We start from the raw sequence: 24181 nt of genomic DNA on the forward strand, positions 1-24181 counted from the left end.
GCGGGGGGGGGGGGGGGTTGAAGGGGAAAGGTGGAGCATGAATCATGTAACCATGTTAAAAATGAATATTAATAAATGTTAAAAAAAAAAAAAAACCTCTCTTTACCTCCCAAACACATACCTTCTGCCTTTCCAGTCTTGTACCTTATTCTGACACATACTCTTTGATCCAGTAACACTGGCCTCTTTGTTGATCCTTGAACAATACAGTCCATTCCAGGCATGCTCTCTAGCTATCCCAAGGCCTAGAATGCTTTTCCTCCTGAATTCTATCTCCTGGCTTTGGCTTCTCTGTCTTCCTTTGAGTTCCAGCTAAAATCCTATCTTCTACAGGAAGTCTTTCCCAGTCCTTCTTAATTCTAGTGCCTTTCCTCTATTGAATACTATCCCATATATAGCTTGTTTGTACAGTTGTTTGCACATTATCTCTCCCATTAGATTTTGAGCTCCATGAGGCCAGACTGTCCCTTGCTTCCTTTGTAACCTTAGCACTTAGAAGACTGTCTGGCACACAATAGTACCTTCGTTTTGTTCATTTACTGACAGTTGATCCAATCCCATCTAGTCTTCACCATCAGACTGTCCTATTATTATGGCCACTCTATTATCTTAAATTTTCCCCCTATTAGATCCTTGTACTTTCCTGGAAATATCTCCCCATTACTAAAAAAAAAATTATATTTAATCCAATCTTCAATAGTTATTGTTCTACATTTCTTGTCCATTTCTGGGCTAAATTCCTCAGCAATTCTATTCATCCATATTTCTATTTCTTTTTCCTTTTTTCTCAACTCTCAGCAATCTGGCTTCCAAAACCATCATTCAATGGAAATTTCTCTTTCCAAAGTTACCAATGATCACTGCTTGCCAAATCTAATGGGTTTTTCTCAATTTACATCTTTTACAATCACTCTAAAACAGACTCCTGATCACTTGGTACTCTTTCTCTTCTCTTGGTTTTTATGACACTATTCTCTACTCATTTTCCTCTTACTGGATCACTCCTTGATTTCCTTCATCAATATTATAGTGTCCAAAATCATTATAGTAACATTTATAAAGTGTGTACTCTATACCTGGCACTGTGCCTACAAATATTATCTCATCTGATCCTCACAACAACCTTGTAAAAATAGGTGCTATTATTTTCATTTTACAGTCAAGGAAACTGGGGCAAACAGAAGTTAAGTGATTTGCCCAAGGCCACATGGGTAAGTGTCCGATGCTGGATTTGAACTCATGGTTTTTTTAATACCAGGCCCTGTGCTCTGTCCTCTATGCCACCCAGTTGCCTCACAAGAGCCAGAGCTGTGGGAAAGACTGAGATCAGTAATTGGGAGTAATATCTTAGAAAGCCCAGAAGGATCTCTAGGTGCCTTCAATAAACCTTTGGAATTTTTGGCTTGGTCTCTAATTGAAATCAGTGGCTGGAGAGTGCTGCTTAAATATATAGCATGATAAATTTCCAATGATAGTTATTAAAAACAAAACAAAAAAAGGATCCCAGGTTAGGAATTCCTGCTCTCTACTATCTCAATTAGTGAAGTCATCAGCTCCAATCAATTCAATTATTATCTCTATGCAGATGATTCCTAGATTTCTATATTCAACTGAAAAGGAATGCTGCATCAGTACAAAGACCAAGGGTAGCTCCAAAGAGACATATGAAGGCACCCCCCCCCCTTTCCCTATTTTGAAAAAGTAGAGGAGATACAGAAGTGGAAAACTAAAAATGTCAGACTTTTAAAATATAATGGTTAGCTTGGCTGAACTGTTTTTCCTCCTCTTTTTTTTCTTATAAGAAATGAAGGGAGAGGGATTCATTGGGGAAAAAAAAGATGATATGAAAACAAAAGATATCAATAAATAATATTCTGAAAAAATAATCAGAGGAAAGTTTTTAGTGAATTGGGTGAATCCTAGAAGAACTACATGAGATGAAATGCATAGCAGTGGTGGAAGAAAGTGGCACAGAGGCCATAAAACCATAGGATTAACTTTTAATGGTTACTTAACAATACAGTCTATCATTACTGTATTGTATTATTACATATCATACCCACTGCATATTTATGTATGTGTTCTATCTTCCCTGCAAGATATGAGATCAAGAAGCCATATCTTAAATTCTATCACTTTCAATGCCTAGCATAATACTCTGCATGTGTTATATACTATATAGATGTCTGAATTAATTAAAAATTTTGGTCCTCACACCATGATTTCACTCTTAAAACCCACTCAAAGACTTTGCAATAGCACAAATGTAGCTGTATCATTGTTCATGGCCTGATCACAGAATCTTTGACCCCTAGAGTTAGAAGAGATCTCAGTTCTGTGTGTAAAAACACAGAGCAAGATTTTCCAATAAAAATTATGCTGAAGACTGGGGGAAAAAAAATCAACACTCTGTACTGTGGATTGCTTTACTGAGCAAAAAAACAAGGAAAAAGGTAAGAGTAGAGTATGGGCAGTAGAGGAAGGAAGAATTAGGATTGTTTTCTTATGTTGTATAAGAAGAACCTTTGGTTATAATAGTATTGTGATCTATTCCCCCAATGGTCAAAGGATATGAAAAATCAGTTCTCAACAGAAGAAATCTAAAATAGCCATAATCATGTGAAATAAATGTTCCAATTTGTTAAAAACTAGAGAACTGCAAATTAAGGCAACCTCACATCCATCGGATTGCAAAAGTTAACAAAAAAAGGAAAATTAAAAATATTGGGGGAAAAAAGGAACATTAATACACTGCTATTTGAGCTAGGTATTGATAAGACATTCAGAAAAGCAATTTAAAATTATGTCCCCAAGTTGTTATACTGTTCATGCCCTCTGACCCAGGAATATCACTATTTGTTCTATGCCCTCAAAAGGATTAAAGAATGAAAAAAAGGGATCCATATGTATAAAAATATTTATAGAAGCTTTTTTTCTGGAGGCAAAAAAAATCAATCAAATACTCAATAATTTTATTTATTAAGTGTCCATTATATGCCAGGCACTTTGTTAAGTGCTGGAACTAAAAGAATGTTCATCCATTAGACAAAGACTAAATAAATTATGGTACATAAATGTAATGTAGGGGCAGCTAGATAGCTCAGTCGAGTGAGGCCCAGACATGGGAGATCCTGGGTTCAAATATGACCTCAGAAACTTCCTAGCTGTGTGACCCAGGGCAAGTCACTTAACCCGAATTGCCTAACCCTTACCTCTCTTCTGCCTTGGAACCAATACCTAGTATTGATTCTAAAAAGGAAGGTAAGGGTTTAAAAAAATAAAATAAAAATAAATGTAATGGAATACTATTATGCTGTAATAAAAGACAAAAAAAGTATAGTTTTAGAGAAACCTAGTCAAATATACGAACTGATGGAGTGTAAAGTGAGCTGAACCAGGAGAACAATTTATACTATAAAAACACTATAAGAATGCATAATTCTGAAAGACTCTGATCAATCATAATTTCAGAGGACTGATACTTAAGAATGCCACCCACCACATGAAAATGATCATAGCAAGACAAGTTTTCAAGAAAATTTTGCCTCATTTTCTCATAGCCATTGAGAGCTTTTTTGCTTGACTATGTATATTTTTAAAATAACTTTTTATTGACATCTTGTTTTTTACAAAACTAGTTTTCTGCAGTATCTCTTTCCCCTCTCCCTTCCAGACAGCCATTTCGTAAACAAAAAATTTTAAATACAAAAAAGAGAAAAATCAATTTAACTAATCAATACTCTGAAAAAGTCTGAAAATATATATAACACTTGTGAATCTCCTACCTCTTTCAAAGGGGTGAGCTAGGTAGTACTACCTCTTCTTTCAAGCCCTGCTTGGTCTTTAGACTATCTGTACTTGTTATGAGGGTTTTTCTTTCCCAGAGGTACAAAAAGGAGATTGGCAGTTGTTCAAGAATAAGGTAGCCCAGTTAATTGTCTGAAGTGTTTAATTTGTTCATGTATCTATTAATATGAGATCACCTAAAACAGAACACAACATATAAGATGATACTTAATAAGTAAAACACAACCTCTAAACCTCAGTTTTCTCACCTGGATATAAAATTGGGAAATAGTGATACCTACCCTACCTCAGAGGGCTGTGAACAAATGAGAGGGCCAGCCAGGTGGCACAATGGTTAGAACAGCAGATTTGAAGTTATAAAGACCTAAGTTCAAATTCAACTTCAGACACATTCTTCAGACACTTACACATATATTCCTAGATATATGACCTTGGCCAAGTCACTTAACCCCTTTTACTCCATTTCCTCATCTATAAAATGAAGATAATAATAGTTACCTACCTCTGAGTTGTAAGGATAAAATAAGATACTTGTAAAGCACTTTTCAAACCTCAGAGTGCCACATAAATGTTAGCAAAAAAATTTTTAAAGAAATTTTAACACTAAAATTTAAAATTTAACTAGTTAAAAATTTAGCACTAAATAAGCTCACAAATTTTTCATAATGAAGCTGGAAGTTAATTTAAGGGGTCATCTAGTCCAACTCTTTAATTTTACAGGTGAGGTAACTGAAGCACAGAGAAGATATAACTTACCCAAGGTCATGCAGGCAGTCAGAATATGAAATTGGAACCTATGCTTACCAAATCCAGTTCTTTCCAACAAACCATTATTCTACATGTCAGTTATTATTATTGTTATAACTAAGACTATGATTCATATGAATTAAAAGGAAAGGATTTCACATTCAAAGAGTTTATGATTTCATACCAATAATTCCAATCTGAATGAGGCCCCTCTCTTAAAGGTGAATTCTATCTTATTTTTCATTCAAATTTTTTACTTTCATCCAACTAACTCCACAAGTCACCAAAAAGATATTCAAAAAAGTTGATGGGGTCTAGGAAGTAGGAACTGTGGCAGTACAGTTATGGTTTCTTTTGACAAAAAACATTTTAATCTTTTTCTCTTTTATATGCCTTCTTCACTTCCTTCACCCCAGGAACAAAGTAAATCTCATGCTAATGAAGTCACCAACCAACAAAATCTTTAATTTCTCTTTATAACAAAAACTTTGGGAAAACAGATTTGAAAGTGGTCTAAGAAAGGAAAGGCAAGATTTAATGGCTTAAAATTGAACTGGGCAAGTCAAGTCACAAGGGATGGAATAATTTCAAGACAAATTCTGAGGGTGTATTTTTAATTAAATTCTGAGGAATTTTTCAAACAAGGAATAATAACAAATCACATTTGTATAGTGCTTTAAGATTCACAAAGTCTTTTCCTTACAACAATCCTGTCAGTTTGATAGTGGGTATTATTAGCCTCATATATCTGAGAATAGATTACATGTCCCCAAGTCTTCCCTTCTCCAAAATAAATATCCCAAGTCCTTTAACTATTTCTCAAGTTATATTGTTCTGAATATTCTCCTTATCTTGGCTCCCTCATATTCTTGACATGTTATAGCTTGTCAGATTTCCCTCTAAAATATAGAACTTAGTACTAGATACAATTTTCCATTGAAGGCTTTTCCTCTCCTCTTCATCAATTTAAATCTGGGCAAAGAATTCAAAGTACTTCATTCTGGGCAATGACTAGATTCTCCAAAAAAGTAAAGTAACTGGTTCAGTCTCACCCAATTTTTCATCTCGGGAAGGCAAATCAGCCAGATTAGTTAAGTGAAACTGCTAAAAACTCTAGGACTGAAAACTAGAACAATGTTCATGTACCAGCTTTCCTGATATGTCTTGCTAAATTTATACCAAGTCCTTTCTGTGATCTAGCCTTAAAAAAGGAAGGATGATCAGAGCTGTAAGATGAAGATTTGAAATAGCTGAGCTTAGATTTGACAGGTGCTTCTTTTAACCACCTCAGCTCCTAGAGGAAAACATTCCTTCAGAGGTTGCTAGGGAGATACTTTAATCAGCCAGAGGAAAGCAGGATTTTCTAGATAACCCAAGAAATGATACATCCAGTTCCCAGAATCATGATATGAAGTAGTTTTATCTCCATCAGCATACAAGATAAGCTAAATGAGGGGCTGCATTTAGGACTGCTGAGCAGGAAGATTATAGGAAACAAACTTGTTATGTATCCATTTACAACAGATCTGCCTGATCAAGAATATGCTGAAGGTAATATGTGGTGAAAAAGAGTCTAATTAATCTAACTTGGATCTGATTGGGGTACAGTTGGTAGAAGGGAGTTAAACAGATTTTTAAAAATAGGTAATGGTTATTACCTGACAGAGGAGAAGGGGAGGCATCCACATCCTGTTGGACCATCTCAGGTGGAGGCAGTTCAACCTTCTCCTCTTCTGGGCCCCATCTGCTCTTCCTTTTCTTCTTGGTTGTAGCTGCAGCTACTGCCTTGCCAGGAGCTGGAGTGGTGGAAATGGTGGTAGAGGAGGAGGGAGGGGATGTGGATGAAGAGGAAGAAGGGGCCTCTGGAGGTGTCTTCCGTTTCAGACCAGGATCAGGTGTGGGGGTTGTACCTACAGAGCTGGCCTTGGCTTTCCGGAACTCCTCCAGTTTCTGTCGGTAGTATTTATAGCCTTTGCTATTCGGTTCATACAAAAACCTATAAAGTTGGACATATGTGTTTCTAACTAAGAAGACCAAACAATATGGTATCAAGTTTACTACTACTCTAGGGCATCAGTTACTTCCCAAAGGGTAGATTATTGCAATTGTCTATGGAGACTAGTATCATATGTTTTGGGATTATTTTAGGTCAGTACAAACTCATACAGCTTCTCTCAACTATTACTTTCCCAATATAATGACAATTCCAGTTCACAATAAACACTCAGATTCTGGATTATTAACTATAGCTCTGGCAGGTAAAGATTATCTCTGCTCAGAATAGCTACCTAAAGATTATAACAACTCTATCAGAGGGAGAGTACATATTTCCACTAACAGTAGGTTCCAAGCTCGTGCTGACCAAAGGATATTTTCCAGGATTCATTTAAAAGCAAGTTTTTACTAACTGTTCTAAGAAAAATGGTGTGAATCATTTCACAGCCCACATATTTAATAATGGTGGGGGGAAGGGTGGAATGGTAGGGGTAGAAATCGGATATTGTCACAACTTTTATCATCAAACAAAACCCAAGAAAGAGAACATTTTTGCCTCCCTCAATCCCATATCTAGAAAAAGCCTTCACCTAGACCTTGGCTCGGCTGCTCTAGGCGAGAGCCATGAAATAAACAATCTTTTTGTACCAGGAAACCCTGAATTTTATACAAAAAACCTCTACTAAAGTACTACTCTGACTCCTCATCATGGTACAGCTGGAGGAGAACCTGGCTATGCCAGCAGAAGAGAAGGACTAATTAGGTCCAACCAAATTGAAAAGGCTTATGATAAAGATCCACTGAAGGTCTATGTATCTGCTATTTGAGGACCAACCTAGATATATTTAGAAAAGATTTAGAATCAAAGGATTGGCAATCAGATATAATTTCTGTTTGGTTAAAGTAAACATCTCTCAAGGGGCTGCAGGGAAAATGATTTGCAAACCTTAAATGCTATATAGATATGAATATATTTCCTCCAAAGCTGTAAAGAAACTAACAGACTAAAAAGCTTAAAATATGGACATTTTCCTCTAAAATGTCACTCAAAATAGCAGAGACAATTCAAGTCTGGATGTTATACAAGGGCAAATTTTTATACATTAGCCAGGACAAAGGATGCAGACCCAGGAATAACACTGTAGAAGAGAGCTGATTTCTATCTTGAACAACTTAAGAAGACACATCATAGAACAGTGGTTCCCAAACTTTTTTGGACTACTGCCCCCTTTCCAGAAAAAATATTACTTAGTCCCCTGGAAATTAAATTTTTAAAAAATTTGAATAGCAATTAATAGGAAAGATAAATGCACCTGTGGCCATCACCGCCCCTGGATTGCTGTAGCACCCACCAGGGGGCGGTGGTGCCCACTTTGGGAATCACTGTCATACAAGATACATAGAGGGTCAACATAATACTTGTGGAAAGAATCCTCATTTTGGAGTTGAAACCTAAGTCTGAATTTGGTTTTAACACTATCTGTGTGACCACAAGTAAAGCACAAACTTCTGAGAGTCTCAATTTCTTCATATTCAAAATTGGGATAAGGATGCTTACACTACCTACAAACAAGGCTATTGTAAGTACCTTGTAACCTTAACAGCACTACATAAATGTGATTTGTTTATTACATTATTATTACAGCAAGACCAGAGGTGCCATATGCTATACAGTGGCAGCTGGGGGCCTGTGGAAGGCTGACTTCATTAAACCCAGTTATCTATTTATATCCTCAAGCAAAAACAACACTTCTACAGACAGTCAATTGACTTTTGAGGGCTTTCTTCCCCTGAATGTTACTTGCAATCATTCTCATCTTACCTGAATGCATGGTTTTCCCTGTTGTTCTGCAAGGCAATTGTTTCCACTTCTGGACCCCCATCAGCTATAAACCTGGCCAACTTCTCAGCAAAAGTCTTGGTCTCTTCATCCTCTGGGGGTGAAACTTTAAGCAGGCTGTCAGTACTGGGTTCAACTCACCACACCCAACAGTCAAAAGCCTAATATGTTCTAAGAACCCCAAGGGCAAGAGGAGGGGTTTATTGGGGGAATGATACAAAGAAAAACAGGCAAAACGGTAATAAGGTTACTTCACTGGGAACAAAATGTGGTGTTTACTAGTCTGACTGCTCTGAATGACCCCTGGCCAAGAATTTAAACTACATAATTTATCTCTGGATTGGGACACAGTCTTTCTCTTTTGGAATCCAGGTTGTATTTGTACCTGCATTCAGGACAAAATGGATTTGGGAAAGACATTCTTTGTCCAGATAGATGTGGGGCTTGTCTAAGCTAGGCCCAGGGCAATGGAATTAGAAAGGTTTGTCCCTGTGATAGCTTCTCCAGGCAATTTTGATTCATCCGCTTCTCATTCTTACCTGTAGGAGAAGGTCACACTATAGGAGCCCTGTATGGAGGAGTAATAAGGGGAAGGAACATGGGGATTAAAGAGCAATTGGCTCTTTATGGGAATCTCCTTAAAAAACTATTTCTGCTCAGCCATCGATTTTTCCCCACTATATTACAGTAGTTTATCATTTAGCTGGGATAGTACTCCATTTAAATTATGATGACTACTTAAAATTTTTCATCTTTCATTTTAAATTTACTGCATTGAAATCTTAAAAATTCATTTCTATTCCCCCCACATTTATATTCTGAGAAAGAGATGCACTTCTGTGCTTCAGTGTACAGTGAAAATTGGCATTTTAACCTTAAAACTCCTTTTGTATTCACAGCTAAGCTTCTGCTACTTGAGAAGAATGAAGCTGCTGCTCTATTCAATTGGCCTGCATCACGAAGCCTTGATACTAACTCTGCAGGCTGTCACCCATGCTGTAGACCATTCAAACCCAATACAATGAAAAGCATTTCTGACCCTCTGCCCTGGTTTCTGTCTTTGCACCACCCTCACCTACCTTTCTGAGAAGATGGTGTCTGTGCATTCTGGTTTTCCTTTTTCATTTCTGCCACTTTCTTTCTGTAGTACAGGAATTCTCTGCTGTTCTTATCATGCAAAAATCTGAAAAGATGGGTCAGAAAAAGTCATGCAACATGTTATTCTCACAGTTTAATTCTAAAGCTTTTGATGGTTACATTTCCAAAGGCAATAACTAAATAACTAGGCATCTTAATATAATGTAAGCTCTGAGAGGCATATCACACCTGGAAGCTGCTTGGCAGAGCTCAAAAGCACTTTTTAATTAGTTTTATCAAAGTCACAAACATAAGGCTTCAGACCTTAATACTAGAAGGTAGTAAGTTGATTAAAAAATAAATTAAGCATAGTTATACTTACGAAAATGCAGGGTTATCCTTGTAGTCCTCCATAGCAACCTTTTCTAATTCGGGGCCTCCTTCTGCCACAAACCTGGCCAATTTCTCTACCACTTTCCGGGTCTCCGCATCCTCTGGGGGTAAAACTTTAAGCAGGCTGTCAGTACTGGGGTTCAATTCATACACCCAACAGTCAACAGGCACATTATTTCTAAGAACCACAACAACAGACAAGAATGGGATGGGGGAGGGAGGGAAGAAGAGGGATGAAATGGGGGTGATAATCCTAGTATGATGTATAAATTACCATTGACTGCTAGGGGCAGGGATGAAAATCTGAATAGTCTCATGAAATGTGCAAGAAGGGAAAAAGCTAAATCCACTAGGAACAATGCCAAACCTCAATATGGCCTTCAAAGTAATGATTTATTGCTTTGGAAAGGAGTGTGTGGAACTTGCAATGTAACTAAATCGAAGCCTAAAATAACTAGTTTTCACCTTCCTACCAAGATTAAATGATGATCCCTAAATCCACAGAGATACCAATGTACCTATAAGATGTCTGACATTACTGAGTGTTCTTTCTAAAGAATATCTCTCTCAGAGTTTCCCCTGTAGAGACTATACAAACTAGCTCCTGTAGCTGAATAACACTCATGACCTCCCTTCTGACCTCTCCCCAAAGCAGACCTGGAATCAGTACAAAGTACTGAAGCGAAAGTGCCAGAGACCAACATTATTATTTTCTCCCAGGACAAGAATAGCAAGAGTAACACAGACATCCCCAAACACTCAACCCACATGGATCCTTGGTTAATCTGGATGGAAGGCCCCAAAACAAGAGGAATAGGATATCTAAGACTCATTCAGAGACTAAAATGAGCAAATCAAATGGACTCAACATGGGGTATGCAGCATGGAGAAGAATAAGAATTAAGAATCCATTGAGTTTGATCTATAAGGGTCCACATTTTATAGAGGTAAAAACAAATTCAGAGAGGATCAAGGACTTGACCAAGGGTCTCAAAGTCCATTAATGACAAAGGCAGCCCATAGAATTAAAGGCCCCCAGTTCAGGACTCCTTCTGTAAAATGAGGTTCCTTTTATCTTACACAAGAATGAAAAACACAGATCCCTTCTCTAAGGTAAAATACACTTGTCATTTACCTAAAAAAAATCAGATCCTATTGGAAATCTGGGTTTGTCCAGTATTTCCATTCCTCTTGTTATTGAATAGGCCAATTAAAAAAAAAAAACTTGAGGGGTGTGAGGGGAAAGCACTACACTTACTTTTAATTTCCAACCACTGCTCATAATCCTCCTCATCGTCATCATCTGGAGACTGGAACACACTCAGACGGTTAGCCACAGGGCTCTGCTTGGCATGAGAATAGTTCTTTACTTGATTGAGAGGGTTGCTCACTCCCAGGCTGGGTCTCTTTCCAATCAAGATTGGTCTTTTCCCAGTGCTTGAGGTAGAGACATTAGAGGGAACACAGGCAGAACTTGGAGAAGCATCTTAGGAGGAAAAAAGAGCAATGACAGCAACAAAAGAAATAGCATTTATTGAATTTAGCAGCCACTACACTGAATTACTTAGCAGGATAGGGCCTTGAGAAGGCATCCTGTCTGTTACTCTGTCTCCGAGCACTGTCACACATAAGTAACCCTAGAGATATGCATATCTATTCTATATTTAGAGAGAAAATTCTAAAATTCATTTATATTCCAAGAGGAACCTTTTCAAATGGAAAACTTTTCCTCTTCTATCCTAAATGTTTCTGGTTCCACTTTAAAATCATTTTTAATTCAATTCTTTAATTTTTCAAATAAATAAATTTATGAACAGAGTGGGAGGGAATTTCTCAAGGTCGCAAAACTAATAAATGGAAAAACTAGGACTTAATCCCATTTTCTGACTTCAAATTCATTATTCATTAACTATATGATGCTACTTCTTGGCAAGTATATCAGGCTCCAGCAATGCTGACTTCTGAAAAAAAGTAGTATGACATAAAAAGAATAACTCTGAATTAGGAGTTGTGCCCATATTTATATTTCAGCTGTGCCCATACCATCAATTTATGTCATAACTGTGGACAAGTTATTCCACTTCTCAGGCTCACTTTCTCCTATATAAAACTGGAATAATTCCCATCTCACAAGAGTGTCATGAAAATCAGATGAGATAAAACACTATTTGGGATTTATCACTATTACTATTATAAGGACATTACATAATCTGTATTAACACCAAATCTTAGATTGCCAAAATAAAAAGCCTCTTTATTCCAAATAAAACAGAATAGTGAGTACTCCCCATTTAAGACCTTTTTCCAAAAGCAGGGCTTTAAAAAGATGTCTGTTAAAAATAAACAGCTTTGATCTTGGGCTGAATTAAACTGGTGGCTAAGCCAGATTAATAGGACTAAAGCATAATTCTGATGATGTCACTTCACTGTTCAAAACATTTCAGTGGTTCTCTATTGTCTACCAAATAGAGTTCAAATTCTTTAATCTGAAATCCAAGTCCTATCCAATGTGGTTAACTGGTTCCAAACTACCATTATACCCTTAAATTGTATCACTCCTCCTTATACAAATAATCCAGCCATAATGAAGCCAGACCTGTTCTGAAAAGGCACTGTTTATTCACACTTCTTGTTTTTCCCCATAAACCCACGATGCACTCTTCTCTATCCCTGCCTATTTACATTCTGCCCATCTCTCAAAGACCATCTTCCCTGAGGCCTTCCCTGCTCCGTACCACCTTAATTCAAAATTGGGCATTCTCTTTCCTTTCCCTCTAATCTTATAACCTTCTCTATTCCTATTATATACTATAATAGTATATATTATATACTATTTTGGGAAAAGTTGGGGCCAACAATGTAATTCCTTAATAATGTATATAGTCTGAGTTCCCTGAGGCACTTGGAGGTTCAGTGACTCACTGATGGTCATATAAGTAAGTATGTGTCAAAGGCAGAACTTGAATCCTACTGTTCCTGATTCCAAGGTCTTTACTCCTCTGTATCAGTGGTTGTCAAAGTTCCATGGAGGGACCTCTCTCTAAACACCCTTTCAGGAGGTTTGCAAAGTCAAAACTATTTTCAAAATAACACTAAGATGTTTTCATTTCTAAAATGGCAAATAATGATAGATATCATTAAAAAAAACTTTTTAGGGGATTCTTAATTTTTAAGAATGTAAAAGGGTCCTGAGATCACAAAGTTTGTGAGCTTCTGCCCTATGCCATGCTGCCTTTTATTAAGTATTTACTGCTTTCTAATTTCTATTATTTACCTGTATATATACCATATATATTTGTTGAACTCTAAGATCCCTAAAATAGTTCCGATTTATTTTTGTACCTTTCCCAAGATCAGCATAAGTAGGAACTTAAATGTCTGTTGAATGCTGAACAGTTGAGTGAATGCCTGCTGTATGTTTCCAAGACATTCTAAAAACAAAGTTTACAGTTTTCTAAGTCCCTATGTTGAAATGAACTTGCTTACCTGTGCAGGATCTTTCCTTCTGCAGCTTTAGGAACTGCTGCAGGAAGCTGCCATCATTGGCAAACTTGTTAGAGACAGAAGCTGAATTTGGTGCACTTGCAATTCTAAGTCCAAAACAAAAGGAAGAGATATCAGATGATGAAAAACAGGATTTTTAAAAAAGAAATTAAATAAAAGGAAGCCTGCCAAGTTTTAAACCATGAGGGCAAGGACTGACAATCATCAAGCTTTTACTAAGTATCTACAAATGTGCCAAGTCTATTGTTAGGTAATGGGAAAACAAATACAAAAGACAATCCTTGTACTCAAGAAGCTTAGATTCTACTTGAGGGGATTTAAGATGTCCACTAAAAATATAGGGTATATACAATGATTTATTTGGTTGAAAGGCATTAACAACTAGGAGGACATTTGAATGGGGCCTTAAAAGGAGCCAAGGCTTCTAAGAGTCAGAGATAAAGAAAGGCTGCACACATCTCAAGAATGAGGGACCAAACCACGTAAAGGCATGGACTAGAAAGATGAAATGTCCTATACAAGGGACAGCAAGTAAGCAAGGCAGTTTGGCTGTAATTTGGAAATGTGTGAGAAGTAATGTATAATCAGCCTGGCTAGGTAGAATGGAGCCAGATTATGAAGGTCTTTCAATGCCAGAAGAGATAATCTGTATTTTATCCTACTGATATCCTAAAGATATTTTATCAAAGTGATATCCCTTTGACAGTTATATAGAGGATGTTTCAGGGAAGAGAGGCAGGGATCAATCTAGAAGTAGTGAATAGTCTAGAAAATGAGCCTGAATTAGGATAATTGTGGTGAAAATCGAGAAAAAGGGATAAATAAAAAAAAAGGCATGGAGTTCAATTCCTGTTTTTTTTCCAGAAGAGGAGACACTGAGTGGTTAAGTGACTTATCCAGGATCACCCAGCTAGAAGGGATGTGAGATGGGATAAGAACTGGAACTTTCCTAACAGTATAGAAACCTATCAACTGTACCAGGATCTGAGCTGATAAGAGATGGATAGACAAGCCTTAGTAACTGACTGGATGTAGGGTGGCAAGTAATGAAAGTGAAATGCTAGGGGGGAAGATCACAACTTTCATCCTGTCAATGCCAAAAATGGACAATCATTCTCCTTAACTGTTTCTAGTAGATATGGGATTCCCTCAGTGCTTTTACCAAATGTGATTCAAAACATCAAGTATGGGACAACAGAATATTAAGAGCCAGTGGGTATTCCTAGAATGAGAGCCTTTGAGCTGGAAGGAACTAAGAGATCATTTAATCCAGCCTTTTCATTTTACAAACAAGACAAATGAAATTCAGAAAGCAGAAGAAACATCATCATGATTCATAAAGCTACTTAGAAGACCTGGGGCTAAGACTAAAGTTTTCTCACTCTATTTCAGTGCCCTTTTCAGGTTTCTCAAGATAGGTTTGGAAGGAAACATTTATATTCATAATCATCTACATGTAAGCTAGGCTTAAAGGAAAGAAAAATATTTGTCAAATAATCTTAAAAAATTTCAATTATTTGCCAACTATCCAAGTACTGTGAAGATGGGATTAACTCTTCCCCCTGGCCCACTTTTAGATTTAATCACTAGAAGTGTATACACCCTCACATATCCTTAAGTGAGGGGAGGTCTGCAACCCACATGCTAGAGTGAGTGACAACTCAGAAACGACTGGGCAGTCCTAAGAAAATTCTAAAACTGAAATTGGTCCACATAAAGTGGAAGGAAGGAAGGCACAGGAAGTGATGCAAAGAAGGGTTTTTAAAAGTAGTTGCAAATGTGACCAGCAATTTTTCCTTCAAACTTGGCATTGGAGGAGCTACAGCTTGGGATCTCAGACTGCTCTTGATTCTTCCTTTAGGACTATCATGTGGGGGAGTGAAAAGGCTGACTCCTTTTCCTGGTTTTCTGGAGGGACTAGCTAGCCTCCCAAGAGGGCCCCTATCTTGGCAGAGGCTTTGTGGCTAGAGCCCTTGCTTTATTTAACAATGGGGTCCTCAGCCTCCAGCAGAGGACTAATTAGCCCTGCCTGAGTAAAGCCAGGGCTAGAGCAAATAGTCTAGCTCGTAAAGCTAGATTTCTTACTCTGACCTCTTTCTCATTTCTCTACTTTCACTCTTTGCCTCTATTTTATAAGTAAAGCTGCTAAAAAGTCATTTGATTTGATTAATAATTTTGGCGACCACACTTCTCTTATATTTAGTCCAACCTTAATTTTTAACCCTTACAGTACTCTTATTCAGGAGTCAGCCTGTGTCACTTGTTTTTGTTCAGGCCCAGAGCTAAAGATAGTTGCTGGCCACTGACACAGGTTCTAGACGTAAATTACCATTTTAATTGGAAAAGCAGAGATGCAATTGGAAAGAAACTACCATTCTTAGTGGAAACATGCTTAATATAGGTAATATTTTTTGTCTAGACTTATAATTTAATTAGTGTACAGAACCTAGTGTGAGAACTCCCTCTATCAAAGCAGACCAGTAACTTGTACATAACTTCTAGTTTTAGAGAACAGCCTAGGGTGGTGAGAAGTTATGTGACTTGTCTATAATCAAATAGCAGGATTGGAATCTAGGTCTTCCTGATTCTGAGGAACAAATTCTTCTACATAAAGTTGCTTCTCAATTATAAATCCACCACTTTGCCAGCTTCCTATCAACCACACTGATTTACTCTTGCTACTGTAAGCAAAATCTTGCTTGGCAAACTGAAAGTGAGAAGCTTTGGGCCTCTCTCCTTAAATGATGGTAATTAAATTGAATACCATGTTTAAATCTGATGTAATTTTTTAAAGTGAGTTTCACTCAGTAACATGAATAATAGAAATACTTTAAATACTACCCACACTTTTCATAAATACTTTTGGCTAGCTAAGACCAAATCTCATCTTTTTTGAGGCAGATCGTTAATTATGACTTGTCTCTGTTTTGACCAGATAGAGCTGAAATCACTGAGAAATATCTTTCCAGATATCTCATATCCTGTTAGGACCCATCCCCATGCCTTATATTCTATACATTCCAGTCAATGTGGACTATCATTTGTCTTTCTGTTTGCATTATTATTTTTTTGCTTGGAATGAACTCCTACTCTTTGTTGCAGTCTCTCTTTAATTAGTCAATAAAAATATTTATGAAGTGTGCCAGGAACTGTCTTAGGCACTAGAAATGAAAGATAAAAATAAAACAGTTCCTGCCCTTACATAACTTACATTCTAATGGTGAAGATAACAGGTATCTCTATATTTGAATATTATGTATGCACAATATACAAAATTAATGCAAGGTTGCTTGGAGTTAGCACTAACAGCTTTATTCAGAAGGCAGTGCTTAATCTAAGTTTGAAAGGAAATCATGACCCAACCCAGGTGACCACTTCCTCGATAAAACCTCCTGACATCTCTCCCAGATGCAAGCTCTCTCACCTGCCCTAGTCCTTGTATTACAACCGACTATTATACATATCGTTCCTTCTTATTATGCTGTAGGCTTTGTGAAACCAGAGTTTCCTCTCTTTGTATTTTCAGCAGAGAATTTCCATACAGGAGGTACTTAATAAGTGTTTGATGAATGAATATGATTTACAATTAAGATTCTATCTGACAGACAATATTCCTGAGATATCATGACTATCATAAAAGCTCTCCAGGATATACTCACTCCCTGGGTGGTGGAGGCTGGGGAGTGGTCACATGACTCTGTTTGGCTTGTTGCTCCATTTTGGCCTCAATTTCCCGCTTCTTCTGTGCAATCAGTTCTTCTTGATGAAGAATATTCATGTTCATCTTCCCAGATTTAGGTGGTGCAATTCCAAACCACCTGTTGGCTTTTCCTACAGAGGTAAAATAAGACCATTAGAAATCTAGTATTCTCTGAAAGGAGCTTACAATCTAGCCAGGAAAACATCTAAACAAATACCTGTTCAGTTTCCATACCATACAATACACAGCACACTCTGCTAGGTGCTGGAAGCTATGAAAATGAGCAATGCTCGTCCCTTGTCCTCGAAGAGCTCCTCCTCTAGCAGGAAGATACAATGTATCCACAAATAAAGTCAGTTCGTCAAAGTCAAATCAAATGCAATGGGAACTCTCAAGGTAGAAAAAAGCATTAATAACAAGCATAAGGGAGGACTCATGGAAAAGAAGAAAGGATTCATCAAAAGCTCACTCTTAGGGCTGAGCCTTAAAGGATAGGCAAGATGTGAACAGGTGAAAAATCAGGGCAGATGAAGCAGGACAAGGGCTGAGTATCCTAGATAGAGGGAAGCAGGGCAAAGTATAAGCAAAGACAGGAAGGTGGGTAAGAAGGAGGGCGACCAGTATGATTTGGCTGAAGCATAAAGAAGAGTGAAGAATGGCATAAGATTGGAAATGAAGGGTAATATCTGTCAGACTCTGGAGGATCTTAAATGCTAGGCCAACAAATCTGAGGCAGGTCATAAAGGAAGGTTTCTTGTTTTTTAACAGAGTAACATGATTGGTGGTTAGACTCAGATGGTCTCTGGTCCCTGCCAGCTCCAAATCTAAGAGGTCTGAATAAAGAAGATGATCCTGGCTAACATGAGCCCACATTTCGAGAGTATCTAACTGCCTAATAAGTTCAAAGGAAGGTGACACTATTGTAGATTAAGTTAAAAGGATCTGAGCCAAGACTTGAAATTTGCTATAAATATCTCTTTTGAATTTAATTCTGTCTCTAGTGCATAACACAGTGCCTGGCACATAGGAAGTGTTTTCCTCTTCCTGTTTTGCTCCAGTCTTTGGAAATATCAAAAACATGGCTTAGTTGCTATTTTATCCTGGAATTTCCCTTGCTGCCCAGGGTCTCTTCCCCCTAGAACATCTAACAAACACCATGGCCTTCTTATCCTGAAACATTCTTCTGACAGGCTGGTCTCCTCCCTCTCACTGGTGAGTTTTTTCTGAGGCTTCCATTTTCTGGAGGGTCCTAGGCCAGCCAACCTCCATTTCCCATCTACCCTCTTCTTCTTCCCTCATTAAACATGAGCTCTTCAAGTGTAGGAACTATCTTTCTTTTTGCTTGTATTTGTAACACCAGCACTTAGTACAGTGGCTGACACACAGTAAGTACTTAATAAGTATTTCTTACCTAGTTTAATAAATGCCTGTTGAATTAAATGGAATAAGCTAAGGAGAGAAAGGGCATTCTAGGCAAAGAGAACAGTATAACCAAAAAACTCAGGGGGAGCAGGTACATGAAGTGGGGAAACTCTGAATGGGCCAATTTGGCTGAAACAGATTCATATGTACAAAAATGGTTTTTTGGAATACTGTGCAGGGTCCTGAATGCCAAACAGTGAGCATTTATTAAGTGCCAAACAGTGAGCATTTATTAAGTGTCTAAATGCCAGGCACTGACCCTACAAAAATAAAAATTAAACTAATCTCTGCTCTCAAGAAACATTCATTCTATTCAAGGAAACCAACATGTATGTATATAGGTATGCACATAAAATACAACATGAAGGGGTGCCCCACTAACAGGTGAAAGGATTAGGGCAGCCTTCATGTAGAAGGTAGTATCTACTTGAATCGAAGGATTCTAGGAAAAAGAGGTTAAAAAGGGAGATTATTTCCAGGAAGGGAAACAGACAATGAAAAGGTAGAGACAGGAAACAGAATGTTGAATATAAATAGTAAGAAAACCAGTTTTACTGAACAACAGAAAGCAAGAATATAAAAGGTAAACTGAAGATAGACTATGAAGAGCTTTAAGTTTCTTCTTAGAGGTCATAGAGTATCACTGGAATTTACTAAATAAGGGAATAATATGGTGAGATGACTTCTTTAGGAAAAGCACTTTGGCAATTATGTGGAGGATGGTTTACAGAGGTTTAAGGCAAGGTAGGTAGATCCAAGGCAGGCAGGTAAAATTATTAAAAGAGCCCAGGTCTATAAAAGAATGCATACCTTTTGATCTAGTAATGCCACTACAAGGTCTGAATCCCAAAGAGAGAAAAAAAAATGGGAAAGGACCTATTTGTATAAAAACACTTATAGCTATTTTTTTTTTGCGTGGTGGCAAAGAATTTGAAACTAAAAGGATGTCCCTCAATTGAGAAATGGCTGAACATATTGTGGTATATGATGGTGATGGAAATACTATGGTGCTATAAGGAATGATGAACAAGATTTCAGAAAGATCTGGGAAAGACCTACGTGAACTAAAGCAAGGTGAAATAAACAGAACCAGAGATCATCATACACAGTAACTGCAATACTGTGGAATGATCACATGTGATAGATTTTGCTACTAACAGCAATACAAATGATCCAGGACAATTCTGAGGACTTATGACAAAGAATGCTCTTCACCTCCAGAGAAAAGAACTGTTGGAGTAGAAATGCAGATGAAAACATAACTTATCACTTGTTTATTTGGCTATGTTTGGGGATTTTGGTTCTATATTTTTTGCTTACAAAAATGAATAATATAGAAATATGTTTTACCCGATAATACATGTTATGACCCAGATTGAATTGCTTGTCAGCTCTGGAAGGGAGGAAGGAATAAGGAAGGGAAACAATATGGATCACATGACTTTGGAAAACATATGTGGGAATTTGTTATTAAAATAAATTTAATTAAGTAAAAGAGCCCAAGTGAGAGGTAAAGGAGGCCTGAATTAGGGTAATAAATACAACAGTAGATAGTAGAAGATGAATGCCAGATATTTTGTGGAAGTATAATGACAGGGCCTGGCAAATGAACAAATATGTAGAATGAGCAAGAGGAACTGAAGATGACATTGAGGTTGTGAACCTAGAAAGTGGTGTTAACAGTAACAGGAAAGTTTTATAAAAGGGGTGAGATGAGTTCTGCTTTAGACTGAGATGTTGAATTTGAGATGCTTATGGGACATTGAGTTTAAAATGTCCAAGAGGAGCTGAAGTTCTGGTGAGACACTAGCACTACAGAAATGAGCAAGACAATTGGATGGAGATGATAAATGAATAAGGTTATCATCTGAGAGTGTAGAGACAGAAGAGAAGCAAGTTAAAGAAAAGTTCAAAATGTTTTTATAAATTAAATGAGTGTACTAGAAGTAAAAATGAAAAAGAAATGAGGTTATATATAAGATAGAATTGGAAAAGGAATTAACAGCCTGGCACAAAAAGTACAAACTTTAGTCAAGGAAAAAAACTCCCTTAAAATTAGAATGAACCAAACTAAAGGCAATGGCTCCATAAGACAATAATAAATATTAAAACAAAGTCAAAAGACATATTAGAAAATGTACTATATCTCTCAGCAAAAGCTGACCTGTAAAGCAGATCAAAGAGAGTTAACCATTGGACTAGGGGGCAGCTTAGGTGGTTCAGTGGATTGAGAGGCAGGCCTAGAGACAGGAGGTCCTGGGTTTGAATCTGACCTCAGACAATTCCTAGCTGTGTAACCCTGGGCAAGTCACTTCATGCCCTGTGCCTAGCCCTTACTGCCCCAGAACCAATACACAGTAATGATTCTAAAATGGAAGGTAAGGGTTTAAAAAAAAAATTTTTTTTAAAGATTACTTAAATGCCACAACCACAAAAGAGACTAGAAATCTTGTTAAGCCATATAGTCAGGACCACACAAATACATTTAGTAGCCACTACCACAAAAAAGAGAGCTTGCTATATAACATACCAGAAAGATAAAGACTAACGGCCAAGAATTACTTACCTAGCAAAACTGAGTATGATCTTACAAGGGGGGAAAATGGATCTTTAATTAAACAGAAGGTTTCCAGCATTCATGATGAAAAACCTAGAGCAGAGTATATACTGTGAAGTGCAAATATAGAAGTCAAGAAAAACATAAAAAAGTAAATATGAATAATAATAAGGGACTAAATAAGGATAAACTGTTTACATTCTAAAGTGAGGAGATGTTATTCTCCACCAACTGGGGAAGAGTATATGTAAGTGTTGGAACATGATTTGTTGCAGGGTAAGAAATGATGAAGAGGATGATTGCAGAGAATCCTGCTAAGACTTGCATGAACTGATGCAGAGAGAAATGAGCAGAACCAAGAAAACAACAAAAAGCAACAACAGCAATAATGGAAAGATAAATATGAAAGGTTTAGCAACTCTAATCAGAGTAATAACTAACCACAAATCTAGAGCAATTCTGATGAAATGTGCCACCCACCTCTAGAGGTGAGGCACTAGAGTGTAGAATGAGACAAAAAAAACTTTCTAACATGGCTAATGTGGAAATCTGTTTTACCTAACAATACATATTTATAACAGATGTTTTGTTTTTCTATCTCACTGGGAGGGAGAGAAGGCATATTTTTGCTGATTGAAAAAAAACTTAATTTTAGAAATGAATAACAACAACAAAAAGAAGTTAAATTGCATATACATGAGAGGAGGTAAAGGGAAGTCATGAGTACATACAGCTTTTTCTAGGTGATGACACAGGTTTGGACAAGGGAGGGGAAGTGAAGGCATGAGTGTGTAGGCAGTCCAATTTTGATGGAACATCAAGTATGTAAAGGGAAGAAGAGATCAGGCTGGAAAAGTTGCTTGGAATTAGCTTATGAAACATCTTCAATGAGTTTCTACTTTATTTCTTTAAGCAATGAGGAACAAGAGCTATTAAAGGTTTTTTGTGTAAAAAAGTGCCATTAACAATGATACATTAGAAAGAAGACTAGGGCAGCAATATGAAGGACTGATTGAAGAAAGGATATAATGGAGACAGAAAAAGAATTAGATTATTAGAGTAATACAGGTGGAAAGAAAAGAGCTACTGAATAAGAGATGTTCAGAGGTAACTGAGAAGAGGAGATGTTATTGCTTCTCAAAGAAAAATTTTGTTACTCTAAAACAAATTTTTTAAAACAAGGGCACTCCTAGCTCTAGTTTAGAAAGACACCTTCAAAATTAATATCTTTCCCATTTTTTTGTTCTTTCTATGCATTTTCTGGATTACTGAAATGAAGAAATGAGGGTCAGGGGAGAGGCCCACAATTTCCTTTTTAAGCTCAAAACTTACACTATCAAAAAAATTTTTTTAAATCCTTAACTTCTATGTATCGGCTCCTAGGTGGAAGAGTGGTAAGGGTGGGCAGTGGGGATATCAAGTGACTTGCCCAGGGTCACACAGCTATCAAATTTTTAAGAATAGAAGTTTTCTTTTTTAAAAATGAAAACTATATTGATATCTTTTTTGTTTTTACACCACTTACATTTCCCAATCTATCCTTCACATTGCCTATAACAAAGAATATAAAAGGAGGGGGAAAAAACCTAGTTCAGTAAAACTATTTAACATATTTTTAAAAGTATGACATTATCAACGGTATTCCACAAGTATAGCTCCCTCCCTCTATAAAGAAAGGAAGGAGGTGTCTTTCATTTTTCTTCTTTGGACAATTAAGATCTTCACTAAAAAAGCATATACTTCTACAACATAAATATTGAACTCAATCATGGAGCTTAAAGTCATCTAACCCAGTCTCCTACTCCCATAGAGTAATCCCCTTGACATATGAACATAGATTTGGAGATGGAAAGGACCTTAGAAGTCTATTGCATTCATTTTAATGAGTAATTTGAGAAAATTGAAAGAAGAAGCTGACTTGCCAAAAGTCACACAGGTAATATGAACAGCAGAGCCAGCTTTTAAACTCAAGTTCCCTAACTTCAAATATAGTTCTTTCAGTGGTACCATAATGCCTCAGTCATGTGTAAAGATAGAAATTAATAGTTCTTCAGAGTTCTACTATATTGATTCTAATGTAATTGGTTTTATATTAAATTGACTTTTATAATGGTTAGCATCTGCCTAAACTCATTACACTCAAAAATTCAGTCTTTGGCTTAGAGGTTTGGTTGAAAAGGAATGATGTGATCAATCCCTAGTCACTAGGGCATTTGCTTGCTAGCCAGTTTAACCTGAGACTTGTTCAAGCAAGCAACTTAAGTTGGACCACCTCCTCAAAGATAATTCTTCAGTCTTTGCCTGCACTTGAGAAATTAAGGATGATTTGATCTAAGTAGTTCTGATTTATGATTTTCTAGTCAAGATTTCAAGAACCAATCAAGTTCCATAAAGCTAAATTAACATCTGAAGACCAAACACCTTTTCTCTAGCTATAGCAGTCATAAGGTTCCCCAATTATTTTGACCTTTTCCTTAATAATAATAATAAAAAAAGCCTCCTCAATAAAAATGGTCTTTTCCTTCTTATGAGTGTCCTGACCTGCAGGGTCTTGCCTGTCCCACTTTATTAATAGCCTTACCTATTACTATTAATAAATTATCTTACTCCGAAAAAGTTATCTCAGCCTTTGTGGCATTTTATTTACCACACCTGAAAGGTAATCACTGTGTTTTTTCTTAAATATGACCAGTTCCCAGAAGGAATTAGTTGTCCAACAAGAAAGCCCCCAATCTGTCCTCAATAAAGCTACCAAAATGATAACCATTTAGACACGTTCTGTGTGACCCTGGGCAAGTCACATAACTCTAATTGCCTAGCCCTTACTGATCTTCTGCCTTGGAATCAATACTCAGATCAATTCTAAAACAGAAGGTAAGTGTTAAAATAAAAAGTGATATCTCTAAAAGGCTAGGTCTGACTATGTCATTTCCCTGCTAAAAAAGCTCCAATAATTCCCTTCTTGGGGCAGTCAAACAGATAGTGGATAGAGGCTGAGCCTAAAGTTAGGAAGATATCTTTCTGAGTTCAAATCTGGCCTTAGACACTTAATAGCTATCAGATGCTAGGTAAGTCACTTAACCCTGTCTGCCTCAGTTTCCTCATCTGTAAAATGAACTGGAGGAGGAAATCTCTGCTA

The 24181-nt window shown here is 37.0% G+C and overlaps 1 protein-coding gene across 1 annotated transcript in view; it reads right to left on the bottom strand.

Moving 5' to 3' along the window:
* The window catches only part of SUGP1 (SURP and G-patch domain containing 1), a 57854-nt gene that overhangs the window by 31634 nt on the left and 2039 nt on the right, over positions 1-24181 (bottom strand). The window contains exons 2-8 of the mRNA XM_044671462.1: positions 17023-17194; positions 13346-13449; positions 11118-11345; positions 9849-9972; positions 9469-9572; positions 8372-8495; positions 6213-6550 (exon numbers count right to left, since the gene is read on the bottom strand). Coding sequence (XP_044527397.1) covers positions 6213-6550; positions 8372-8495; positions 9469-9572; positions 9849-9972; positions 11118-11345; positions 13346-13449; positions 17023-17194 — 1194 coding nt within the window. The remainder of the gene's footprint in view (positions 1-6212; positions 6551-8371; positions 8496-9468; positions 9573-9848; positions 9973-11117; positions 11346-13345; positions 13450-17022; positions 17195-24181) is intronic.

Source organism: Gracilinanus agilis, chromosome 1 (genome assembly GCF_016433145.1).
Source record: "Gracilinanus agilis isolate LMUSP501 chromosome 1, AgileGrace, whole genome shotgun sequence".
In the NCBI taxonomy this organism is placed as follows: domain Eukaryota; kingdom Metazoa; phylum Chordata; class Mammalia; order Didelphimorphia; family Didelphidae; genus Gracilinanus; species Gracilinanus agilis.